The sequence below is a fragment of the Phyllobates terribilis genome, unplaced genomic scaffold, assembly GCF_046119375.1.
Source record: "Phyllobates terribilis strain yellow unplaced genomic scaffold, ASM4611937v1 Scaffold_1__5_contigs__length_1240528914, whole genome shotgun sequence".
NCBI lineage: Eukaryota > Metazoa > Chordata > Amphibia > Anura > Dendrobatidae > Phyllobates > Phyllobates terribilis.
In genome coordinates this window covers 1,139,608,110-1,139,630,092 of record NW_027362761.1, presented here as the reverse complement: position 1 = coordinate 1,139,630,092, position 21,983 = coordinate 1,139,608,110, and the positions used below count along the sequence as shown (strand labels likewise).

The following is a 21,983-nucleotide window of genomic DNA, read 5'->3' as shown; positions in this document are numbered from 1 at the left end:
GTTCTGGGGCTGCTTTGCTGTATCTGGCACAGGGTGTCTTGAATCTGTGTAGGATACAATGAAATCTCAAGACTATCAAGGGATTCTAGAGAGAAATGTGCTGCCCAGTGTCAGAAAGCTTGGTCTCAGTCGCAGTTCATGGGTCTTGCAACAGGATAATGACCCAAAACACACAGATAAAAACACCCAAGAATGGTGAAGAGGAAAACATTGGACTATTCTGAAGTGGCCTTCTATGAGCCCTGACCTAAATACTATTGAGCATCTTTGGAAAGAGCTGAAACATGCCGCCTGGAAAAGACAACCTTCAAACACGAGACAACTGGAGCAGTTTGCTCATGAGAAGTGGGCCAAAATACCCGTCGAGAGGTGCAGACGTCTCATTGACAGTTACAGGAATCGTTTGATTGCCATGATTGCCTCAAAAGGTTGTTCAACAAAATATTAAGTTAAGAGTACCATCATTTCTGTCCAGGCCCATTTCTTGAGTTTTTAAATTTTTTTTTTAATTCTGTGGAAGCATGGTTGAAAAACAAAGAAACTGGCTAACTTGAGGACCGCCCCAGGAAAGGAAGACCAAGAGTCACCTCTGCTTCTGAGGATAAGTTTATCTGAGTCACCAGCCTCAGAAATTGCAGGTTAACAGCAGCTTAGATTAGAAACCAGGTCAATGCCACACAGAGTTCTAGCAGCAGACACATCTCTACAACAACTGTTAAGAGGAGACTTTGTGCAGCAGGCCTTCATGGTAAAATAGCTGCTAGGAAACCATTGCTAAGGACAGGCAACAAGCAGAAGAGACTTGTTTGGGCTAAAGAACACAAGGAATGGACATTAGACCAGTGGAAATCTGTGCTTTGGTCTGATGAGTCTAAATTTGAGATCTTTGGTTCCAACCACCGTGTCTTTGTGCGACGCAGAACGGATGGACTCTACATGCCTGGTTCCCACCGTGAAGCATGGAGGAGGAGGTGTGATGGTGTGGGGGTGCTTTGCTGGTGACACTGTTGGGGATTTATTCAAAATTGAGGCATACTGAACCAGCATGACTACCACAGCATCTTGCAGCGGCATGCTTTTCCATCTGGTTTGCGTTTAGTTGGACCATCATTTATTTTTCAACAGGACAATGACCCCAAACACACCTCCAGGCTGTGTAAGGGCTATTTAACCAAGAAAGAGAGTGATGGGGTGCTACGCCAGATGACCTGGACTCCACAGTCACCACTCCTGAACCCAATCGAGAGGGTTTGGGGTGAGCTGGACACCAGAGTGAAGGCAAAAGGGCCAACAAGTGCTAAGCATCTCTGAGAACTCCTTCAAGATTGTTGGAAGACCATTTCCGGTGACTACCTCTTGAAGCTCATCAAGAGAATGCCAAGAGTGTGCAAAGCAGTCATCAAAGCAAAAGGTGGCTACTTTGAAGAAACTAGAATATAAGACATATTTTCAGTTCTTTCACACTTTTTGTTAAGTATATAATTCCACATGTGTATAGTTTTGATGCCTTCAGTGTAAATGTACAATTTTCAAAGTCATGAAAATACAGAAATTTCTTTAAATGAGAAGGTGTATCCAAACTTTTGGTCTGTACTGTATTTATTTTTTTTAATCTTTTGATGGCCCTTTAGAAAAATGGAGACCAGACCAGTGTCCATTTTGACCACTCTGCAAATTACTAAAGCAAATTATTAAAAATCCACCTTTTTGGCAAATGCGGATTTTTGTCAAATTCAAGTAGAATTCACTTCCACTCGAATTTCTTTGCTCATCTCTTGTAATGGTACAATCTGCATACAGTAAAGGAAAGTTTGCAAAACCATCAATTTTGGTGGAATTAGATGACTATCTAATTGTTATGGAGATGTCAAGGATAGAGAAGGATCCAGCATAACTAGGCCTCCTTCACATTTCCATGTTTCCAGTACGTGTAGTATCCATTATTTTCAGATACCACATGTACCGATTATAATCTAAGGGGCTTCTCACATGTCTGTGTTTTTACACAGAATGTGTCTCCGTGCAAACCACGTGGAGACCTGTCCATTTTTTTCCGGCAACACAGATAACCTGGGATGATACAAGTCTATGGGTCCATGAAAAACACATACAGCAGACGGATGGCAGCTGTTTGCTGTCCGTGTTTAACATTGCAAAGCATAGAAGAAGCTTTGTAATTCATTTCTTTATCCATACCGGGAAAACACTGATGACATTGATTGTAAAAAAGGACACACTGATGGAAAACACTGATGACATTGATTGTAAAAAAGGACACACTGATGGAAAACACTGATGACACCGGTACCGTTTTTTCACATATATGTTTTATACGGATGTGTGAAGGAAGCCTTTAGGTCACGTTCACACGATCAGTATTTGGTCAGCATTTTACATCAGTATTTGTAAGCTAAAATCAGGAGTGGGTGATAAATACAGAAGTGGTGACGGGTTTCTATTATACTTTTCCACTGATTGTTGGAACAATCTACAACATTTAAAAAAAGAACAAAGTCACTCTTTCTCTTCTACAGACTGATATCTAATAAAGGACGCTAAATCAAATACATGAGACATTCCCTTTAAGGGGAAAATTAAATAGCATAGTTAATCCTATAATAATTGCAGTTTTTTGGAATAAACTCATTGCTCTTTTTTTTTTATGCCGAAATAGACTGCAGCGAAGCCTCCAGACCATTTCTGGACGGCCTCATTCTTCACTGTTTGTAAAAGAGGTCATAATTTGTGGAAGGAATAAAAATCTTTTAAAGCTTTACGCTCGGAATCCCCGGAGTGAATAGGATTCAACGTAGCATAGATAATTTGTTTGCTTTGCAATTATTTTCCGTCAGTGGAGACAAATTGATTCATACTAGAAAACTGACTGTCACTGGAAGACAGCTGGCTCTCTAAACTGTAAAAGGATTTGACTAGTTAAAGTGAGTGTTGAAACTCTGATATATAGCGTTTTACAAACTAGGTTGCGGGTAATTATAAGATTTGATATAAGTGAGACACCATCCGTGTTTTTATGGGTCAACCATGGCAATTCGAGAGTTATGCATGCTCGGGTGGTCGCCTTATCTCTAAATGCTTCCCTTTTTGAATTAAAGCAATCTAAAGACGCTCAAACAGCTTGTGTTCTATATTTGAGACGTCTTACATTGGCTATATAAATAGTTCCTTTAATGCCTTGTTAATAATTCATTGAAATGACTTAGTTTAAATGGGCCACATTTCACAGTCTCCTGCACTGTCATAGCTTATGTGTGCAAGTAAAGGAAAGAAAAGTTTATGTTAAATCAGCATCACCATCTGTATTATCTTCTGGAATTGAAAGGTTTGGAATGAAAAGACTCTAATTCTAAATTGTTTCCCAAACTATCTATCTATCTATCTATCTATCTATCTATCTATCTATCTATCTATCTATCTATCTATCTATCTATCTATCTATCTATCCAACTATCTATTTTTCTTTCTATCTATCTATTTTTATATCCATTTGATAAAATAATAGGATCATTCTAACTGTACCCAGGAGTTGGTGCTCAGAATTATACCATAGTAGTCAATAATTAGAAGAAAACTTTGGCACTCAAATTTGCAAATAAGATGGATAATTGTATTTAAGTGAACCAACCCGTGCAATACAAAAATAAGCCAACGTTTCGGCCACATAGGGCCTTTATCAAGAAGTATCAGTACAGGATGTGGTCGGTACTAGAGATGAGCGTTGTTCGACTCAAACTGTTCGCCAATCTCAAATTCAAGCCGTTTTGGGCGGTGTTCGAGCCGATCGGCGAACACGAACGATTTGAAAAAAATTCGGCTGCTCGAGGTTATGTTCGATAACTGTTCGTGCACCAAAATCATAACTGGATTTTTTCTCAGTAATGCTGAAAATTAATGTTAATATGCAGTTTGAGTGTACAGCGGGGCGGGGGGAGGGGCAGGGGATGGATCTCTGCAGGAACAATGAAGATCTCCATTTTTTTTTCTCTTTCCCGCATTTACAGTGGGGAGGTGCAATCTGTCAGCCTATCAGCAGCGCACACGCGGAGCGAAGTGCTTTTTTTCACACAAGCAAGGGCATGTGCATTGGCAGTGTATGTCACATGTCCTTGCCCTATAAGACCCAGCCATTTTCCCCATCGCCACCATTTTCTCACTGCTGCAGCTGCGTGTTAGACGGCACCGCTGTTGCTGTGTGCGCTATACCTTGTTAATTTCAAGCCAATTTTCGCACAAATCTACAGATAGCTTGGGAGTAGGGAAGAGTTGTGATTGCAGTCCTTTTAAGGACTAGGTTACATTATCTCCTACGACTTTTATCAGGCAGGTCTGTGCTCTTAAATAGATAGGTTGGGAGTAAAGACTAATTGTAATTGCAGTCCTTTTCAGTACTAAGTTACATCAGTTCCTATCAGTTTTTGCCAGGCAGGTCTGTGCCAGTGCTGTGCAAGTTCTTTTCACAGCATTTGGCTAAATCTAACAAAGCTAATCCTTTTTGGCCTATTGCAGTGTGTGTTAGTCAGTGGAGTAGCCTATCTGTGTTGCAAGCTACACCACCTGTGTATAGAATACCAATCTTTTTACTGCACCTAGTGAAGTAAAACCTTTTGGGCATAGCATCATTCTATTAGTCCATCTATACTGACCTCCATCAGGTTGCAAATTGAATATAATTTTTTTCTGCATCTAGCTCTGAAAAAATATTTGGCCTTCTAGCAGTGTGTGGGACTTGGTCTATTAGTCCATCTATACTAACCTCCACCAGGTTGCAAATTGAATATAATTTTTTTCTGCATCTAGCTCTGAAAAAATATTTGGGCTTCTAGCAGTGTGTGGGACTTGTTCTATTAGTCCATCTATACTGACCTCCATCAGGTTGCAAATTAAAAATAATTTTTATCTGCATCTAGCTCTGAAAAATTATTTGGACTTCTAGCAGTGTGTGGGACTTGTTATATTATTCCATCTATACTGACCTTCATCAGTTTGCAAATTGAATATAATTTTTTTCTGCATCTAGCTCTGAAAAAATATTTGGGCTTCTAGCAGTGTGTGGGACTTGTTCTATTAGTCCATCTATACTGACCTCCATCAGGTTGCAAATTAAAAATAATTTTTATTTGCATCTAGCTCTGAAAAAATATTTGGGCTTCTGGCAGTGTGTGGGACTTGTTCTATTAGTCCATCTATACTGACCTCCATCAGGTTGCAAATTGAATATAATTTTTTTCTGCATCTAGCTCTGAAAAAATATTTCGGCTTCTAACAGTGTGTGGGACATGTTCTATTAGTCCATCTATACTGACCTCCATCAGGTTGCAAATTGAATATAATTTTTTTCTGCATCTAGCTCTGAAAAAAATATTTGGGCTCCTAGCAGTGTGTGGGACTTGATCTATTAGTCCATCTATACTGACCTCCATCAGGTTGCAAATTAAAAATAATTTTTATCTGCATGTCGCTCTGAAAAAATATTTGGGCTTCTAGCAGTGTGTGGGACTTGGTCTATTAGTCCATCTATACTGACCTCCATCAGGTTGCAAATTGAATATAATTTTTTTCTGCATCTAGCTCTGAAAAAATATTTCGGCTTCTAGCAGTGTGTGGGACTTGGTCTTTTAGTCCATCTATACTGACCTCCATCAGGTTGCAAATTGAATATAATTTTTTTCTGCATCTAGCTCTGAAAAAATATATGGGCTTCTAGCAGTGTGTGGGACTTGTTCTATTAGTCCATCTATACTGACCTCCATCAGGTTGCAAATTGAATATAATTTTTTTCTGCATCTAACTCTGAAAAAATATTTGGGCTTCTAGCAGTGTGTGGGACTTGTTCTATTAGTCCATCTATACTGACCTCCATCAGGTTGCAAATTGAATATATTTTTTTTCTGCATCTAGCGCTGAAAAAATATATGGGCTTCTAGCAGTGTGTGGGACTTGTTCTATTAGTCCATCTATACTGACCTCCATCAGGTTGCAAATTGAATATAATTTTTTTCTGCATCTAACTCTGAAAAAATATTTGGGCTTCTAGCAGTGTGTGGGACTTGTTCTATTAGTCCATCTATACTGACCTCCATCAGGTTGCAAATTGAATATAATTTTTTTTCTGCATCTAACTCTGAAAAAATATTTCAGCTTGTAGCAGTGTGTGGGACTTGTTCTATTAGTCCATCTATACTGACCTCCTTCAGGTTGCAAATTGAATATAATTTTTTTCTGCATCTAGCTCTGAAAAAATATTTCGGCTTCTAGCAGTGTGTGGGACTTGTTCTATTAGTCCATCTATACTGACCTCCATCAGGTTGCAAATTAAAAATAATTTTTATTTGCATCTAGCTCTGAAAAAATATTTGGGCTTCTAGCAGTGTGTGGGACTTGTTCTATTAGTCCATCTATACTGACCTCCATCAGGTTGCAAATTGAATATAATTTTTTTCTGCATCTAGCTCTGAAAAAATATTTTGGCTTCTAGCAGTGTGTGGGACTTGGTCTATTAGTCCATCTATACTGACCTCCATCAGGTTGCAAATTGAATATAATTTTTTTCTGCATCTAGCTCTGAAAAAATATTTGGGCTTCTAGCAGTGTGTGGGACTTGTTCTGTTAGTCCATCTATACTGACCTCCATCAGGTTGCAAATTGAATATAATTTTTTTCTGCATCTAGCTCTGCAAAAATATTTCGGCTTCTAGCAGTGTGTGGGACTTGTTCTATTAGTCCATCTATACTGACCTCCATCAGGTTGCAAATTGAATATACTTTTTTTCTGCATCTAGCTCTGAAAAAATATTTCGGCTTCTAGCAGTGTGTGGGACTTGGTCTATTAGTCCATCTATACTGACCTCCATCAGGTTGCAAATTGAATATAATTTTTTTCTGCATCTAGCTCTGAAAAAATATTTGGGCTTCTAGAAGTGTGTGGGACTTGTTCTATTAGTCCATCTATACTGACCTCCATCAGGTTGCAAATTGAATATAATTTTTTTCTGCATCTAGCTCTGAAAAAATATTTCGGCTTCCAGCAGTGTGTGGGACATGTTCTATTAGTCCATCTATACTGACCTCCATCAGGTTGCAAATTGAATATAATTTTTTTCTGCATCTAGCTCTGAAAAAAATATTTGGGTTCCTAGCAGTGTGTGGGACTTGTTCTATTAGTCCATCTATACTGACCTCCATCAGGTTGCAAATTAAAAATAATTTTTATCTGCATGTAGCTCTGAAAAAATATTTGGGCTTCTAGCAGTGTGTGGGACTTGGTCTATTAGTCCATCTATACTGACCTCCATTAGGTTGCAAATTGAATATAATTTTTTTCTGCATCTAGCTCTGAAAAAATATTTTGGCTTCTAGCAGTGTGTGGGACTTGTTCTATTAGTCCATCTATACTGACCTCCATCAGGTTGCAAATTGAATATAATTTTTTTCTGCATCTAACCCAGCCAATAGTTTTGGCTTAATACCACAGTTTGGCCACTCAGCTCTGCTCGGTTCCCATCCATTGTTTTTTTGTGCAAACAACTCCAGAGTTGTGAATTAGTTAACCACCAAAATGAGTGGAAAAAGGCCTGCTGCTGGTGGAAAGGGGAATAGGCGTGTTGGGAAGGGGAAAATAGGTTGTGTCTGTGGGGTAGGTGTTAAAGCAACAGTAACATCAGCAGAAGAAAGACCATCTTCCAGCCAAACTAAAATGTCTACTTCTTTTAGCGGACAATGTGATAAGATCCCTTTCTTACGGCCACGCCAATCGCTACAAATTCCAGATGAGGCACAAAAACAGCAGGTGCTTCAACGGATATCAAGTGCTCCTTTAAGTGGGCTCTCCTCCACATCAACTTCAACATCACAAATACTCCAGTCCTCAAAGGTGTCACCCCAATCGCACTTGCTTCCTCACAGTTCCCAAATCTCTGGCTGCCCGTCTGACTATGAGGTAGAACAGATGGTTGAGTCTGCAGAGCTGTTTACTCATACTATAGCCTGGGAATCAGAGGTCGGCTCCAGCGCTTCTGTGAATCCAGACGAGGAAATGATCTGCACTGATGCCCAGAATCTTTATGAGTCGGATCCAGGACCAGACGCAGAAGGTTCTGACTATAATGTAGACCCTCATTCCCAAACTGTAACTCCTGTTGGTGAAGACAATGAGGAAGACGATGATGAGACTCAAATACCTGATTGGAGCGACAACTTTAGTTTTTTGTCAGGGCAGGAACAGGTTGGCTCTGAGGACGATGGGTGTGATAACACACAGGGTGATGATGATGAGGTTGGAGATCCCACTTACTGTCAACCCACAGTCAGCCAAGAGATGAGGTTAGCAGAGGAGGTGGAGGAGGATGCTAGTGACGACGAGGTCAGGTTGCGCCTTCCTGGACAGAGACGTAGTACTGGAAGCACGTCAACAACTGCATCCTCAAACACAACTCTGCCTCTGACCACAAGTCGTGGTGGCTCTTCAGCTCGCATGGGTGCTAAGCCTTGCATAGCCTGGCCATTTTTTCAGATCGATAAAGATGACCCAACTCGTGTTATCTGTAACATTTGTCAGCAAAAGCTAAGTAGAGGCCAAAAAATACATAGTTTGAGTACTTCATGCATGAACCGGCACATGGACATGAAGCATAAGTTGCAATGGGAAGCTCACTGTGCTACAATGCGGCCTAGCCGGCCGGGCCTTCCGCCGTCTGCCCATCTTGTGCATCTGCGGCCTCTTCATCCTCTGTGACTGGGGGGACAGCAGTCACACCTGTTTTGGGACGCAGACCTGCCACCTCTTTACCCACAACAGCCAGCGTGATTGGCAGCTCATCATTTTCTTTGGAGGTGGTAACACCAGCTGGTGTTGAGCGCTGTCCGACATCGATAGCACGACCTTTGGATCAAGGCAACCTAACATGTCTGCCTGCATCTTCCTCACAGACCGGCAGTTTGCCGGGGACACCCTTATCAACCCCGTCTAAGCACAACAGCCAGCCCTCGGTCCCTCAGATGTGGACAAGTAAAAGACCATTTCCTCCTAGCCATGAGAAAGCTAAGAGGTTGAATTTCACCATCTGCAAGCTCTTGGCTACAGAAATACTGCCTTTCCGCCTGGTGGACACAGAGGATTTTCGAGACCTTATGTCCGTCGCAGTGCCCCAGTACCAGATGCCCAGTCGGCATTACTTCTCAAAGAAAGGTGTGCCTGCGCTCCACCAGCATGTCGCACATAACATCACCGCTTCTTTGAGAAACTCTGTGTGTGACAGGGTGCATTTCACCACAGACACTTGGACGAGTAGGCATGGACAGGGGCGTTACATGTCGCTGACTGGGCACTGGGTAACTATGGTGACAGCAGGACAAGGGGCTGCTGTCCAAGTCTTGCCGTCCCCACGAGTTGTGCGTCAATCCTCTTTATGTCAAAGTTCCTCCACTGCTTCTGCCTCCTCAACCTCCTCTTGGTCCTCCACCTGCACCCAAAGCCTGTCTGGTCATGCCACAAGCTTTCTAACTGCGCAGAAGGGATCCTGCACACCTCCTTACTATGCTGGCAGTAGGGCTCAACGTCATCAGGCGGTTTTTACTTTGAAATGTCTGGGAAATGTGAGTCACACAGCTGAGGAGTTGTGGTCAGCTCTGGAGAACCAATTTCATGAATGGTTGTCTCCACTGGACTTGAAACCAGGGAAGGCCGTGTGCGACAATGCTGCAAACCTGGGTGTGACCCTTCGCCGGGGCAATGTCACACACGTGCCTTGTATGGCTCACGTGTTGAACCTGGTTGTCCAGCAATTTTTAGCCCACTATCCCGGACTAGATGGCCTTCTGCAGAGGGCACGGTCGCTGTGTGCTCACTTCCGCCATTCGCATCCTGCAGCTCAGCGACTTACATCTCTACAGAAGTCGTTGGGCCTGCCACTTCACCAGCTAAAATGCGATGTGCCCACCCGGTGGAATTCAACTCTGCACATGTTGCAGCGACTGTGGCAGCACCGACAAGCCCTGGTGCAATACGTTCTGACGTACAGCCTGGGCCAACGAGATCCAGAGGTGGGGCAAATCACAATGGAGGAGTGGTCTCAGATCAGGGACCTATGCACCCTTCTGCACAGTTTTGTAATGGCGACGAAGATGTTTAGTGGTGGCAGGCATGTGAGGGTGGGGGAGATGGTTTTACCAGGGCGCATGGTAGCAGCCAAACTAGTGAGGAAGGTGCAGGAGCCCAGGAAGAAGTGGAGGACGAACTGATGGAAGACTCATCAGATGACGGAGACCTTGATCACATTTCTGTTGTGCGAGGTTAGGGGGAGAGGACAGAGGAAGGAAGCATGATTGTTACCTCGCCACCAACACAACAGGGACTTGGTGCTCCTGGATGCGCAAGACACATAAGTGCCTTCTTGCTGCACGACCTGCAACATGACCCTCAGATTGTCAGAATTCGAAGTAATCCTGACTACTGGGTTGCCACACTCTTAGATCCCCCACACTCTTCGATCAACCTTTTCATTTTAATAAATACCAAAAAAATGGTCATTTTTGAAATTATAAGCATTAGCAGGTTATTAGAAGCTAAAATCAAAAAGTTTTCAACTCAAAACTTTATTCTAGGTGATGTTACATTTGCACATAGGACCCCTTGTTCGAAAGGAGCTTCTGAAATCTCTCGTTCATTGAATTTGTCAGGTTTTGGATCGTTTCTGCTTCAATTGTTTTGCATGAGGACAGAATACCCTCCCAGAGCTGTTGCTTAGATGTGAACTGCCTCCCGCCATCATAGACACTCCTTTTGATGATGCTCCAGAGGTTCTGAATGGGGTAGAGGTCAGGGGAGCATGGGGGTCACACCATAAGTTTGTCCCCTTTTATGCCCATATCAGCCAGAGATGCAGATGTGTTATGTGCAGCATCAGACGGTGCATTATCATGCATGAAAATGATCTTGCTGTGGAATACATGGTTCTTCTTCTTGAACCATGGCAGGAAGTGCTGTTTGAGAAACTCCACATACATTATGGAGTTCATCTTTACCCCTTCAGGGATCCTAAAGGGGCCGACAATCTCTCTCCCCATGATTCCAGCCCAAAACATTACTCCACCTCCTCCTTGTTGGTGCTGTAGCCATGTTTGCGTGGGGTGTCTATCAACCAGCCATCCTCCACTCCATCCATCTGGACCATCGAGCGTTCCACGGCACTTATCCGTGAACAAAACAGTTTTGAAGTCAGTCTTCATGTATTGTTTGGCCCACTGGAGCCATTTCTGCTTGTGTGCAGTGGATAGAGGAGGTCGACAGGATGGCGTATGCACAGCTGGAAACCTCTGAAGGACCCTGCATCTTGTTGTTCGGGGGACGTTGGAGGCACCAGCAGCTTCAAAAACTTGTCTGCTGCTATGACAAGGCTTTTTTGCCGCTGCTTTTTTAACCTGACGTAATTGCCTGTAGGAAAGAGTCCTCAATTTGCCCTTATCAGCACGCACACGTGTGTACTGTGAATCAGCTACATACTTCTTGATTGCCAAGACACTTCATCCTGATCATCGCACAATGTTGATTGTAGTCATGCCTTGACCTAAACACTCCACAATTTGTTGCTTCTCAGCAGCCGACACATCCTTTTTCTTTCCCATTTTGGCAGGAAATGTAGGCTGCTTAATAATGTGGGACAGCCTTCTTAAGTAGTCTTGCCTTTCATTGGACACACCCGCCAAACTGATTAGCACAGGTGTCTGCAATTGCTTCAGTGATATAAAGAGCCCTGACACACATCACCATCAATGAGTTTAACTGACAAACAAACAAATTCTTCCCTTATCACTCCTAAACACTTTTTGCATAATAATTTGGAACACAGTGTACATGTGCTTTTCCACAAAACACCAGTGGTTCACGTAGTGAATCTTACAGTTCTAACTTGCCAACCGTGGTCTGTATGGAGTTGTTCAATAAAGTGCCCAAAATTAAGATAACATAGACGGGAGCGGTCTCTATGAATAGGAATTCCTAAGTATTTGATACCCTGAGGGCCAGGCAAAGGGAAGGTTGGACTGGATGGAATCCTGAAAGGATTTGGGGAGGGAGACATCGAGAGCCTCAGACTTCGCTGCATTGATTTTAAAATTTGACCATGTAACAAAGTGATCTATTTCAGCCATAACAGCAGGGATGGATATATGTGATTGAGTGATATATACTAGGACATCATCAGCAAATAGAGAGCACTTGTACTCGGTGCCTCCCACCTCAATCCACCTAATATTGGGGTTATGGCGAATTGATGAGAGCAGGTGCTCCGTCACTAGGATGTATAAGAGAGGGGACAGAGGACATCCCTGCCTTGTCCCATTGGTGATTATGAAAGGTGATGAAAATGTTCTGACGCACCCTCTGGGCCTTGGGACACCCGGAGCCGGACCCTTTTTGGTGGATGCTGGTGGTTGTAGTCTCCGTGGCGGCGACCCGGTTCTGTGGCTCAGGGCGGTCAAACCAGTGGCGGAACTATTTATGTGGTTTTGATGTTTAAATGTCCGACTACGCCACCCGTGGATTGCGGTCAGAGTGAACCGCCGCTGCAGGGCAGACCGCTGAGGCTGGTGTTGTGGGTGCAGCAGAGGAGTATAGCCTCAGGGCAGTGTATGCGGAGGATGGGGGTGATGGTGCAGGGCAGCAGCAGTAACGTCACGGAGTCAGTGATGCAGTCCAGGGCCTTTACTCACAGTTCTTATTATCCAGACCACTTCTGCAGGTAACGGCTGCCCACGTCGTACTGTGCTTACCAGGTGAGGGGCTCAGACAACTCCCAGATAACTTTGGAGCGCTTCACAGGACCCCCTTTGTGTGTCCTTTGTCTGGCCTTTCTTACCAACCCTTCTGTCCGGCTGCCTCGGGCCTCCTCTTGGTAAACTTGGCACCAGTTTCCCTGACCCTATGTGGTGCCTTCCTAGCGGGTGTAGCGAGGGGCTGCGCCACATAAAATGTCACAGCCTCTGGTTTCTAGCTGAGGGTTGTTTCCCGCCTCCACTAGTTTCGGGGACCGGTCTCCCCCTTTGGCCTGACCCCTCCACGCAGGTGGATTCGGGCGTGCGGTGGTGACTCGCCCGTCCGCACCCCTGGGATCCCTTCGTTCCTCATACCTGGAGCCTTTTCCGCTCCTCTTCCTTCCTTCTCCCTCTTCCAGGCCTGGGCCTCTGTTACTAGGCCCGCCTCCGGAGCAAAGCTCATGCAGAGCCCCTGCTCCCTGTCACTTCTGCTCAGACTTCTCTGCACTGAACTAAGATGGTGCCCACCTTTTATACTCCCTTCTCAATGCACCCAGGAACTGCTTCCTCCCTGCTCCTGCACTACAGGGTTCCCCTTCCTCAGTGTTCCCTCCCCCCACTCCAGCCAGGGACAGGGAATGTCGTGCCCATCTCAGGGGCATATTGGTCGCCCTGCCCCACGGCAATGTGGTGTAATGCATACAAGTGTCGGGTCCTGATCCACACTCCATCCTTACCTGAGAGTGAGATATCACACCTCTGGGTGAGGTGCAATACCTCTGTAGCAACCGAGCCCTCAGGGTGCTACAGTTCCATTTATCTTCAGGCTAGGTGACGTATTGCAATACAGGGCCGTGATTTTGGCTATAAAAGGGTCCCCAAGACCCCTACCCCAAGCTTTTTAAGAGAATAATATACTGTATGGCGTGCCAGGAGACTCTATGGAATGCTTTCTCAGCATCCAACGAGAGTATCTAATTACAAATTTTTAACTGCATCTAGCCCAGGAAATACTCTGTGCCTAGTAGCAGTGTCTGCTAGTCAGCGGATTATCCCTGCTGTTAAGCAAGCTACACCACCTGTAGTTTGGACACTTAAGTTTTTCAAAGGAAATGCTTCGGGACCACGGGATACTCAGTGAAGAGCATCAGGAGGCACCCCAAGGCATAGGGGCTGGGACTGGCGGTAGGACCCCTTGTGGTGGACAGCCGAGCTCGATCCTTATAAAAGCTTTTTAACTGCAGCAGCTTTAGTGGACGCTACTGGAGCTGGAATTGCTCGGCTGCTGGCATGAGACTTGCCCTCCAATAGATCCTTGTAAATGGATTTAAAGTGTATTCATTCAAATTAGAGAGACAATTTAAATTAAAAAGCTTAGAGCTGCCCGACCCACCAGCGCACAGGCACCAGTATTGGGAGAGGGGGGCTGGCTATCAGGGTCCACCGCGGCTCTGGCACAAACCCGGCGACACGGAGGTGGCACGGGCAGGAACGGACTGGCCGTGTCGGCTTCTCACTTTTTGGATTTTAGAAGGGCATGACATGCCTATATCTGTGTCTCCCCCTCCTTTTACTCCTCCACCTCTTTTCTTTTCGCATGACTATATGTAATTGTCACTTTTCCATGTGTTAGTTATGTCTTCTGAGCAGTTTGTCAGCTTTTGGACACCTTTGAAGGTGTTTTCTATGTGTTTCTATGTGTTTTTGTTTGCCTGCCATTGGTTTTAACGGTGTTCGAAGGTGTTCGACGAACAGTTCGACGAACAGTTCGGCGAACCGAACTGAACTCGAACACTACGGGGGTGGCTCAACACTAGTCGGTACGCCACTGAGATCCGCATTGCTTGGGACACCCCGACCACATTCTGTACAGACATAATACCTTGATAAAGGCCCTATGTGGCCGAAACATTGGCTCATTTTTGTATTTTCACTAGTCGGTTCACTTAAACAAAATTATCCACGTTATCTGCAAATTTGAGTGCTGAAGTTTTCTCCCAGTTATTTGCATCCATTTGATCCATGTCAATTTATAAAACTCATTTGTTATGGTGAGATCAGAATGCAACTGATAAATAAATATGGATTAAAAATTACCATTACACAGGGATATCAAGTAGTTCCCTAAAAATGGCCTTCCATGACACTAACCATGATATCAATTGAACTGATAAAGGGGCCCTAATCTATAATAAAGCCCAGTGGCCAAACACTTCCATCGACACCCATTTTGATATGGGGGTCAATAAGTGCACCAAAGGGGGAAACAATGTATCCACCTCCATATTTAATTGACAAAACAGATCTTGAATCACCTCATGAGTCCTACTGACCTCGTTATTACTGACCAATTCATAAAAGGGCCACCCATTGCAAGGTCAACTCACAAAAGCTATTAAGTCCATACTGTATGTCATGCAATAATAAAGACAAGTTAGTGAGATCTGAACTACTGTAGTTACCTCGAAAATGGACATACAGACTTACAGGTAGTGCCAGAAAGGGATGTTTTTCCGTGCTGCAAATGTATGTCTGTCCATTAATGCCAAAAGGGGACAGAAGGCCCATTGAGACGTCATATGTGCGTTACGACGCAACCATTATGCAACAGCAGATCTACAAAGCAGAAGAGGTGTCTGGAATTCCAGCAGTTATGATGTGGTTTGCAGGTTTCCCGCCCACCAGCCATGGACTACTGATGTGACTCTTGCACCAGGGTGTTGCAAATCGATTTGCACAACTCTACAGGGGATGTCTTGTTTATGACAGCCCAACCTTCTACCCTTTTTGCCTTTTTCAGCTTTCTGCCTATGCACAGTGTACACAGAAAGCTGCCAATCAGTGATGTGGGCGGGGTTATATAGAGCTCAACATTCCGAGAACTGATAGATCTGCAGCAGATAAAACTGTGATTTTATCAAAATTGCAGCAAGCAGCCCAGTAACTAATACATCGTTTGAATAAGGGTCTCTGCCCCTACATCATGGTGCTCTCAGATAGGATACCAAAAACCTGGTGACAAATTATTTTTAAGCGGCAGTCTGCTGGGTCATTTCTTAGCATGTGGTGATATAATGTATTACTTTTGTATTGTAAAAAACTGTGGAGTCCTCATGTGTTATGATAAGACAACCTCCTTAATCCTCCATTATCTTCTAGAGTCTCAACTTTAAAGTTATGGATTCCCTTACGGTCCAAAGTATCCCTGGATGATACTCTAGAGTAAGTATTTTTACCTATTAATCCATTTATGAAATTGTCCATATCTCAGGAATATTTTATTGCAGTTTCCCCCATATTAGAATCCATTCTACTGCCAAAAACAACCTTGGAGAGTATTCAAACCATCTGCCCCTGGTTTATTTCCAGAAGATTCGTACATAAATGCATTGTGCACAGTTAACGTAACTCTATTATTAATTGTGACAATATAAAGACATTTTTAAATATTATTAATAATACTTAGGCATGAGATTCCCTGATACAGACATGCTCCATGACCACATCAGTACATCCACCAGTTACATGAGTCCACATCAGGCTTCTAATGCCAAGTGTTAAACTGCAAATGCATGTATTCAAGCCATAAAAGAACAATGATCTGATGATTACATTTATTTTAGAAACATATATAGCAGGTGAAAATTTATTCTGTTTTCATGTCTTTCTCTTGGTGTTTTTGGTTCAAGAGCTTCATCTTCTGACAGTTCTAAATCTCTTGCAAAAACAATGTAAAATTTTAACAGAGGTACCACTAGAGGGAGCTCAGGAGCATACAGCATACTCTTCATACATTGAACTCAATAATAAAATGGTATACAGTAAGCTCCCTCTAGTGGTGGGTGCAGACATTAAAAATGTTATCACCTCACCCTATCTATACAAAAAAGTTTGAAACTTATATTATTGCTTTAAAAATATATTAACCCCATCCTGCATTAGTACATGAAGGGGTCTTCATGTGTGAAGGGGGCTCAGTAGATAAGTGCTGGTGCTGGCTATATTACATAGCTGGCATCTGTCACTAATAGCAGTGCAGGAGAACAAGGTTATATAAAAAATGTATTAAAAAGACATAAACTGCGCTGTAAAAATGCTGCCTATAATAACTGCATATATGAGCAGAAAGACCCTAATAATGTCTCATAGGTATGCATTCAGTGGGAACACATTGGACGACAGCAACTCTAAGACAGTCCGACTTGTACTAAAGTACATATTGTCTGCAGGTACTTTTTTTTCCTTCCATTAGATGACCATTAGATGAAAATGTAATGCCAAATTCACAGGAGGACAACATGAAAAATAGGCTTGGAACATAATGTTAGCAAAATAAGTGCCCCCCCCCCCATCCATTTACTAATCTTTCCAGTGAAAGTCAATGCAAATGTTCGATTATAGTACTAAGTGAACTCCTAAATAGCATCCAACCCAAAAAATTTGAAGCACTAAATTCAATATAAAACTAAGTTTATTGCAATAAAAAATTAACATAAAGTACAATATTGTATAACAATACTATAATGAAATGAGGTTATTTTAGACGACCATAAAAACATCCCTTGTCATGTGCAGACCAATGTGTGAACTCAATACAATATATACAGATAAGTAAAGAGTAGGTATATATCCATAAAGATAACCATTAATAATTAGTCTAAAGAGCCTGTATATCTGTAACACCAAAGAGTTTACTATAATGTTCGGTTAAATAACATCAAACCATATTGGTACCATGATTTGTTCATGGGGAGTCACAGTACCAGCTAAACAGATCAAAGAGCTATGGAAAGACACAGCATGTAAAAAAGATGTACAAGTATAAAGATGTTAGAGAAATACAAACCCCACACTGCCTGCATGTGCCCAACGCACGTTTCAACGTATGCTATGACAAGGGTGTATACACATGCTGTGTCTTTTATAGCACTTTGATATATTTAGCTGGTACTGTGAGTACCCATGAACATATCACAAGAAGGTAGCACTAGGCACTTTATTACCTTTTATTTACTCTCTGAATACTTACTCTAATATATACCATTACTACCAGCAGCGACCACCCACTTTCATTTATGACCTTGTTTATTTAGCCTTTGACTATCCAGCATCTGGTTCAGCCTTAATCAGCTGATCAAGATGAGCACAGACCACTCCCCTCTGGTTCACAGCTGAATGCATTCTGTTACAAATATATTGTGGGCCAGGAGTCTGTTAGACTTTAGTCTGTGTCCATCACCTTAAGTGTTCATTGCTTAAGTGTGAGAAATATGAATTAATCCTGAATTGAACCTGAAGTGAACTGAAGGTAACTGGATACTAAGTCACAGTAAACAATGTTTGTGTTTGTTTTCACTCTCACCCCCTTAATTCTTCACCTTTTCCAATCACCCCTAATCCCTACACTTGGTAATGACCTCTTCATCTCTCCCTCCATTCTCCTCACCCATCTCACCTCCTCCTCAACATACAATCCTTTGTCTCCAAACACAGACAGCCACCTCATGCCCTCTCCTGCTCCCACCTACTAACGCTTTCTCTGCTCCTCCTCACTGCCTGCGACATCTCTCCACATCCCAGCCCTCCTCACCACATCCCTACAATCACTTCCACCTCCTACTCACGATCTATCCCAAACTCTCGTAACCCTTCTAACCTTATACCCATCCGCCCAGCACCCACTTCCCCAGTCCCTCTAACAGGAGCTCTATGGAACGCTCGCTCCGTCTGCAACAAACTTTCCTACATTCACGACCTCTTCATCACTAACAAGCTTTCCTTCCTCGGCATCACTAAAACCTGGCTCACCCCCTCTGACACGGTCTCTCCTGCTGCACTTTCGTACGGAGGATTCCACCTCTCCCATACCCCCCGCCCCACCGGCAAGCACGGTGGAGGAATAGGTTTCCTCCTCTCAGATAACTGCTCCTTCACCCATATCCCACTGCCGCCCTCAATTACTCTCCCCTCTTTTGAAGTGCACTGCATGCACATCTCCTCCCCCTCCAACCTGCAACTGGCTGTCATTTACAGCCCCCCAGGATCAACCACCACTTTCTTTGACCACTTCAGCACTTGGCTACTTCATTTCCTCTCCGTTGACATCCCCACTATCCTCATGGGTGACTTTAACATCCCCATTGACACTTCCCTCTCAGCTGCCTCTAAGCTTCTATCCCTCACTTCCTCCTTCGGTCTTACTCAGTGGTCTTCCACACCCACCCACAAAGATGGCCACACACTGGGCCTCATCTTCACCTGCCTCTGTTCCCTATCTAACCTCTGTAACTCACCTCTCCCTCTCTCTGACCACAACCTACTTACATTCTCTACCCTCTCCTCTCCAGGGCAACAATCCCCACTCCACAAACTTGCATACCCTCGCAGAAATCTCAAACACCTTGACCTACACTCACTCTCTGAATCCCTTCTCCCTCTTACAGACATTAGTTCCTTACATGATGCAGATGTTGCTGCCACTTTATACAACACCACAACAGCTGCAGCTCTCGATTCGGTCGCCCCCCTCACACATACCAAAGCTTGCACAATCAACAGACAGCCCTGGTACACCAGCCAAACTAAAGAACTGCGACGGGCCTCCAGGGTTGCTGAGCGTAGATGGAATAGGTCCCACTCCAATGAGCACTTCATCGCTTTCAAACAGTCCCTCACTACCTTCAAGTCCACACTCATTGCAGCAAAACAAAAATACTTTGCATCTCTCATATCCTCCTTGTCTCACAACAAACAACTATTCAACACAGTCAATTATCTCCTCCGTCCCCCAGTGCCTCCTCCCTCTCCTCTTTTTCAGACTTTGCCTTATTCTTCAAGCAGAAGATTGACACCATCAGACAAAGCTTTTGCCTAAAGCCCCCACAGCCCCTCCCCACACCTACTTAACCCTCCTCCTCCAAAACCACCTTCTCCACCATTACGGAAGATCAACTTTCCTCTTTACTCTTCAAATCACACCTCACCACCTGTAAACTTGACCCAATCCCGTCCCACCTCATCCCAAACCTTACCACTATCTTCATCCCAGCCCTAGCCCACCTCTTAAACCTGTCATTAACAAAAGGTGTCTTCCCCTCATGCTTCAAACATGCCTCAATCATACCCATCCTCAAAAAGCCCTCCCTTGACCCATCCTCTCTGACTAGCTATCGCCCCATATCACTTCTCCCCTATGCCTCAAAACTACTGGAACAACACGTCCATTCTGAGCTGTCCTCCCACCTCTCCTCCTGCTCCATCTTCGACCGCCTACAATCTGGTTTCCGACCGCACCATTCTACTGAAACTGCACTGTCTAAAGTCACCAACGACCTACTAACCGCCAAATCTAAGCCACACTACTCTGTCCTCCTCCTCCTAGACATGTCATCTGCCTTCGACACAGTAGACCATTCCCTTTTACTACAAACTCTCTCATCTCTCGGCATCACAGACTTGGCCCTATCCTGGATCTCCTCATACCTAACAGACAGGACATTCAGTGTCTCCCACTCACACACCACCTCCTCATCTCACCCCCTATCTGTCGGTGTCCCCCAAGGTTCAGTTCTAGGACCCCTGCTCTTCTCTATCTACACCTTCGGCCTGGGACAGCTCATATAGTCTCATGGCTTTCATTATCACCTCTATGCTGATGACACACAGATCTACCTCTCTGGACCCAATATCACCTCCTTACTAAGCAAAATCCCACAATGTCTGTCTACTATTTCATCCTTCTTCTCTGCTAGATTTCTAAAACTTAACATGGACAAAACAGAATGCATCATCTTTCTGCCATCTCATTCACCCCCCCCAACTGACCTATCTATCAACGTCAATGGCTGTCCACTCTCCCAGTCTATCAAGCTCGCTGCCTTGGGGTAACCCTGGACTCTGAACTCTCCTTCAAACCACATATCCAAGCCCTTTCCACTTCCTGCCAACTCCAACTCAAAAATATCTCCCGGATCCGCACTTTCCTCAACTATGAATCTGCAAAAACACTAGTGCACGCCCTCATCATCTCCCGCCTTGACTACTGCAATCTCCTTCTCTGTGGCCTCCCTTCCAACACTCTTGCACCCCTCCAATCAATCCTAAAATCTGCTGCCCGACTAATCCACCTGTCCCCCCGCTATTCCCCGGCCTCTCCTCTCTGTCAATCTCTTCACTGGCTCCCCATTGCTCAGAGACTCCACTTCAAAACTCTAACCATGGCATACAAAGCCATTCACAACCCATCTCCTCCATATATCTCTGACCTAGTCTCCCATTACATACCCGAATGCAACCTCCGATCCTCACAAGATTTCCTTCTCTACTCCCCTCTTATCTCCTCCTCCCACAATCGCATACAAGATTTCTCCCGTGCTTCCCCTCTACTCTGGAACTCTCTACCCCAACACGTCAGACTCTTGCCTACCGTGGAAACCTTCAAAAGGAGCCTGAAGACCCACCTCTTCCGACAACCCTACAACCTGCAGTAACCACTGATCCACCACACCGCTGCACAACCAGCTCTACCCTCACTTACTGTATCCTCACCCATCCCTTGTAGATTGTGAGCCCTCGCGGGCAGGGACCTCGCTCCTCCTGTACCAGTCGCTGTCATATTGTGTTCAAGATTATTGTAATTGTTCTTGTATGTATACCCCTTTCTCACATGTAAAGTGCCATGGAATAAATGGCGCTATAATAATTAATAATAATAATAATTACTATATGGGTTATTGATCTGCACATAAATATTAGTACACAGCTGTTGCATGGATTTGTATTTTTTGAACCTTAATTCCAGTGTTCTTAACACAGAGTTTATTATGCAAAATCCACGTACTGTATATACCTATATTGTTGATACTCCCCTGCCTGCACTTTAAGGCATTTCTTCCTTGAACTTTTATATGTTTGTCATTTTTAATATACCACTAGTAATAAATATTATTCATTTTAGTGGATTCTGATTATTTGTCATATTTGTTGGTTTACAGTGTTTGTTGGACACATAATACATATTTATTTACTTTTTTGGTAGTCATATTGGTACCATATAAACAACCCTCATACTCTACCATTAATATCTATATAAAGTGCCTATTCATAGTGGCCACGCACGCTTAGCATACGTAAGTATGCATATTGCTAACTTGTGGTCACATGACTGCTTGGTCTCAGCGCCGTGCACGCTGTGAGGATTCACAATATAGAGTGACTGC

The 21,983-nt window shown here is 43.8% G+C and overlaps 1 protein-coding gene across 2 annotated transcripts in view; it reads left to right on the top strand.

The window, feature by feature from the left end:
- Positions 1 to 21,725, top strand: part of CPZ (carboxypeptidase Z) — a 131,300-nt gene extending 109,575 nt beyond the window's left edge. Inside the window, exons 11-12 of one of the 2 annotated variants that reach the window (XM_073647667.1) lie at positions 15,925 to 15,987; positions 21,127 to 21,725. In XM_073647667.1, coding sequence (XP_073503768.1) covers positions 15,925 to 15,938 — 14 coding nt within the window. In that variant the 3' untranslated portion in view covers positions 15,939 to 15,987; positions 21,127 to 21,725. Of the gene's footprint in view, positions 1 to 15,924; positions 15,988 to 18,258 lie in introns of both variants that reach the window. The other variant, XM_073647677.1, reaches the window with a different exon arrangement.
- The last annotated feature ends 258 nt before the right edge of the window (positions 21,726 to 21,983 follow it).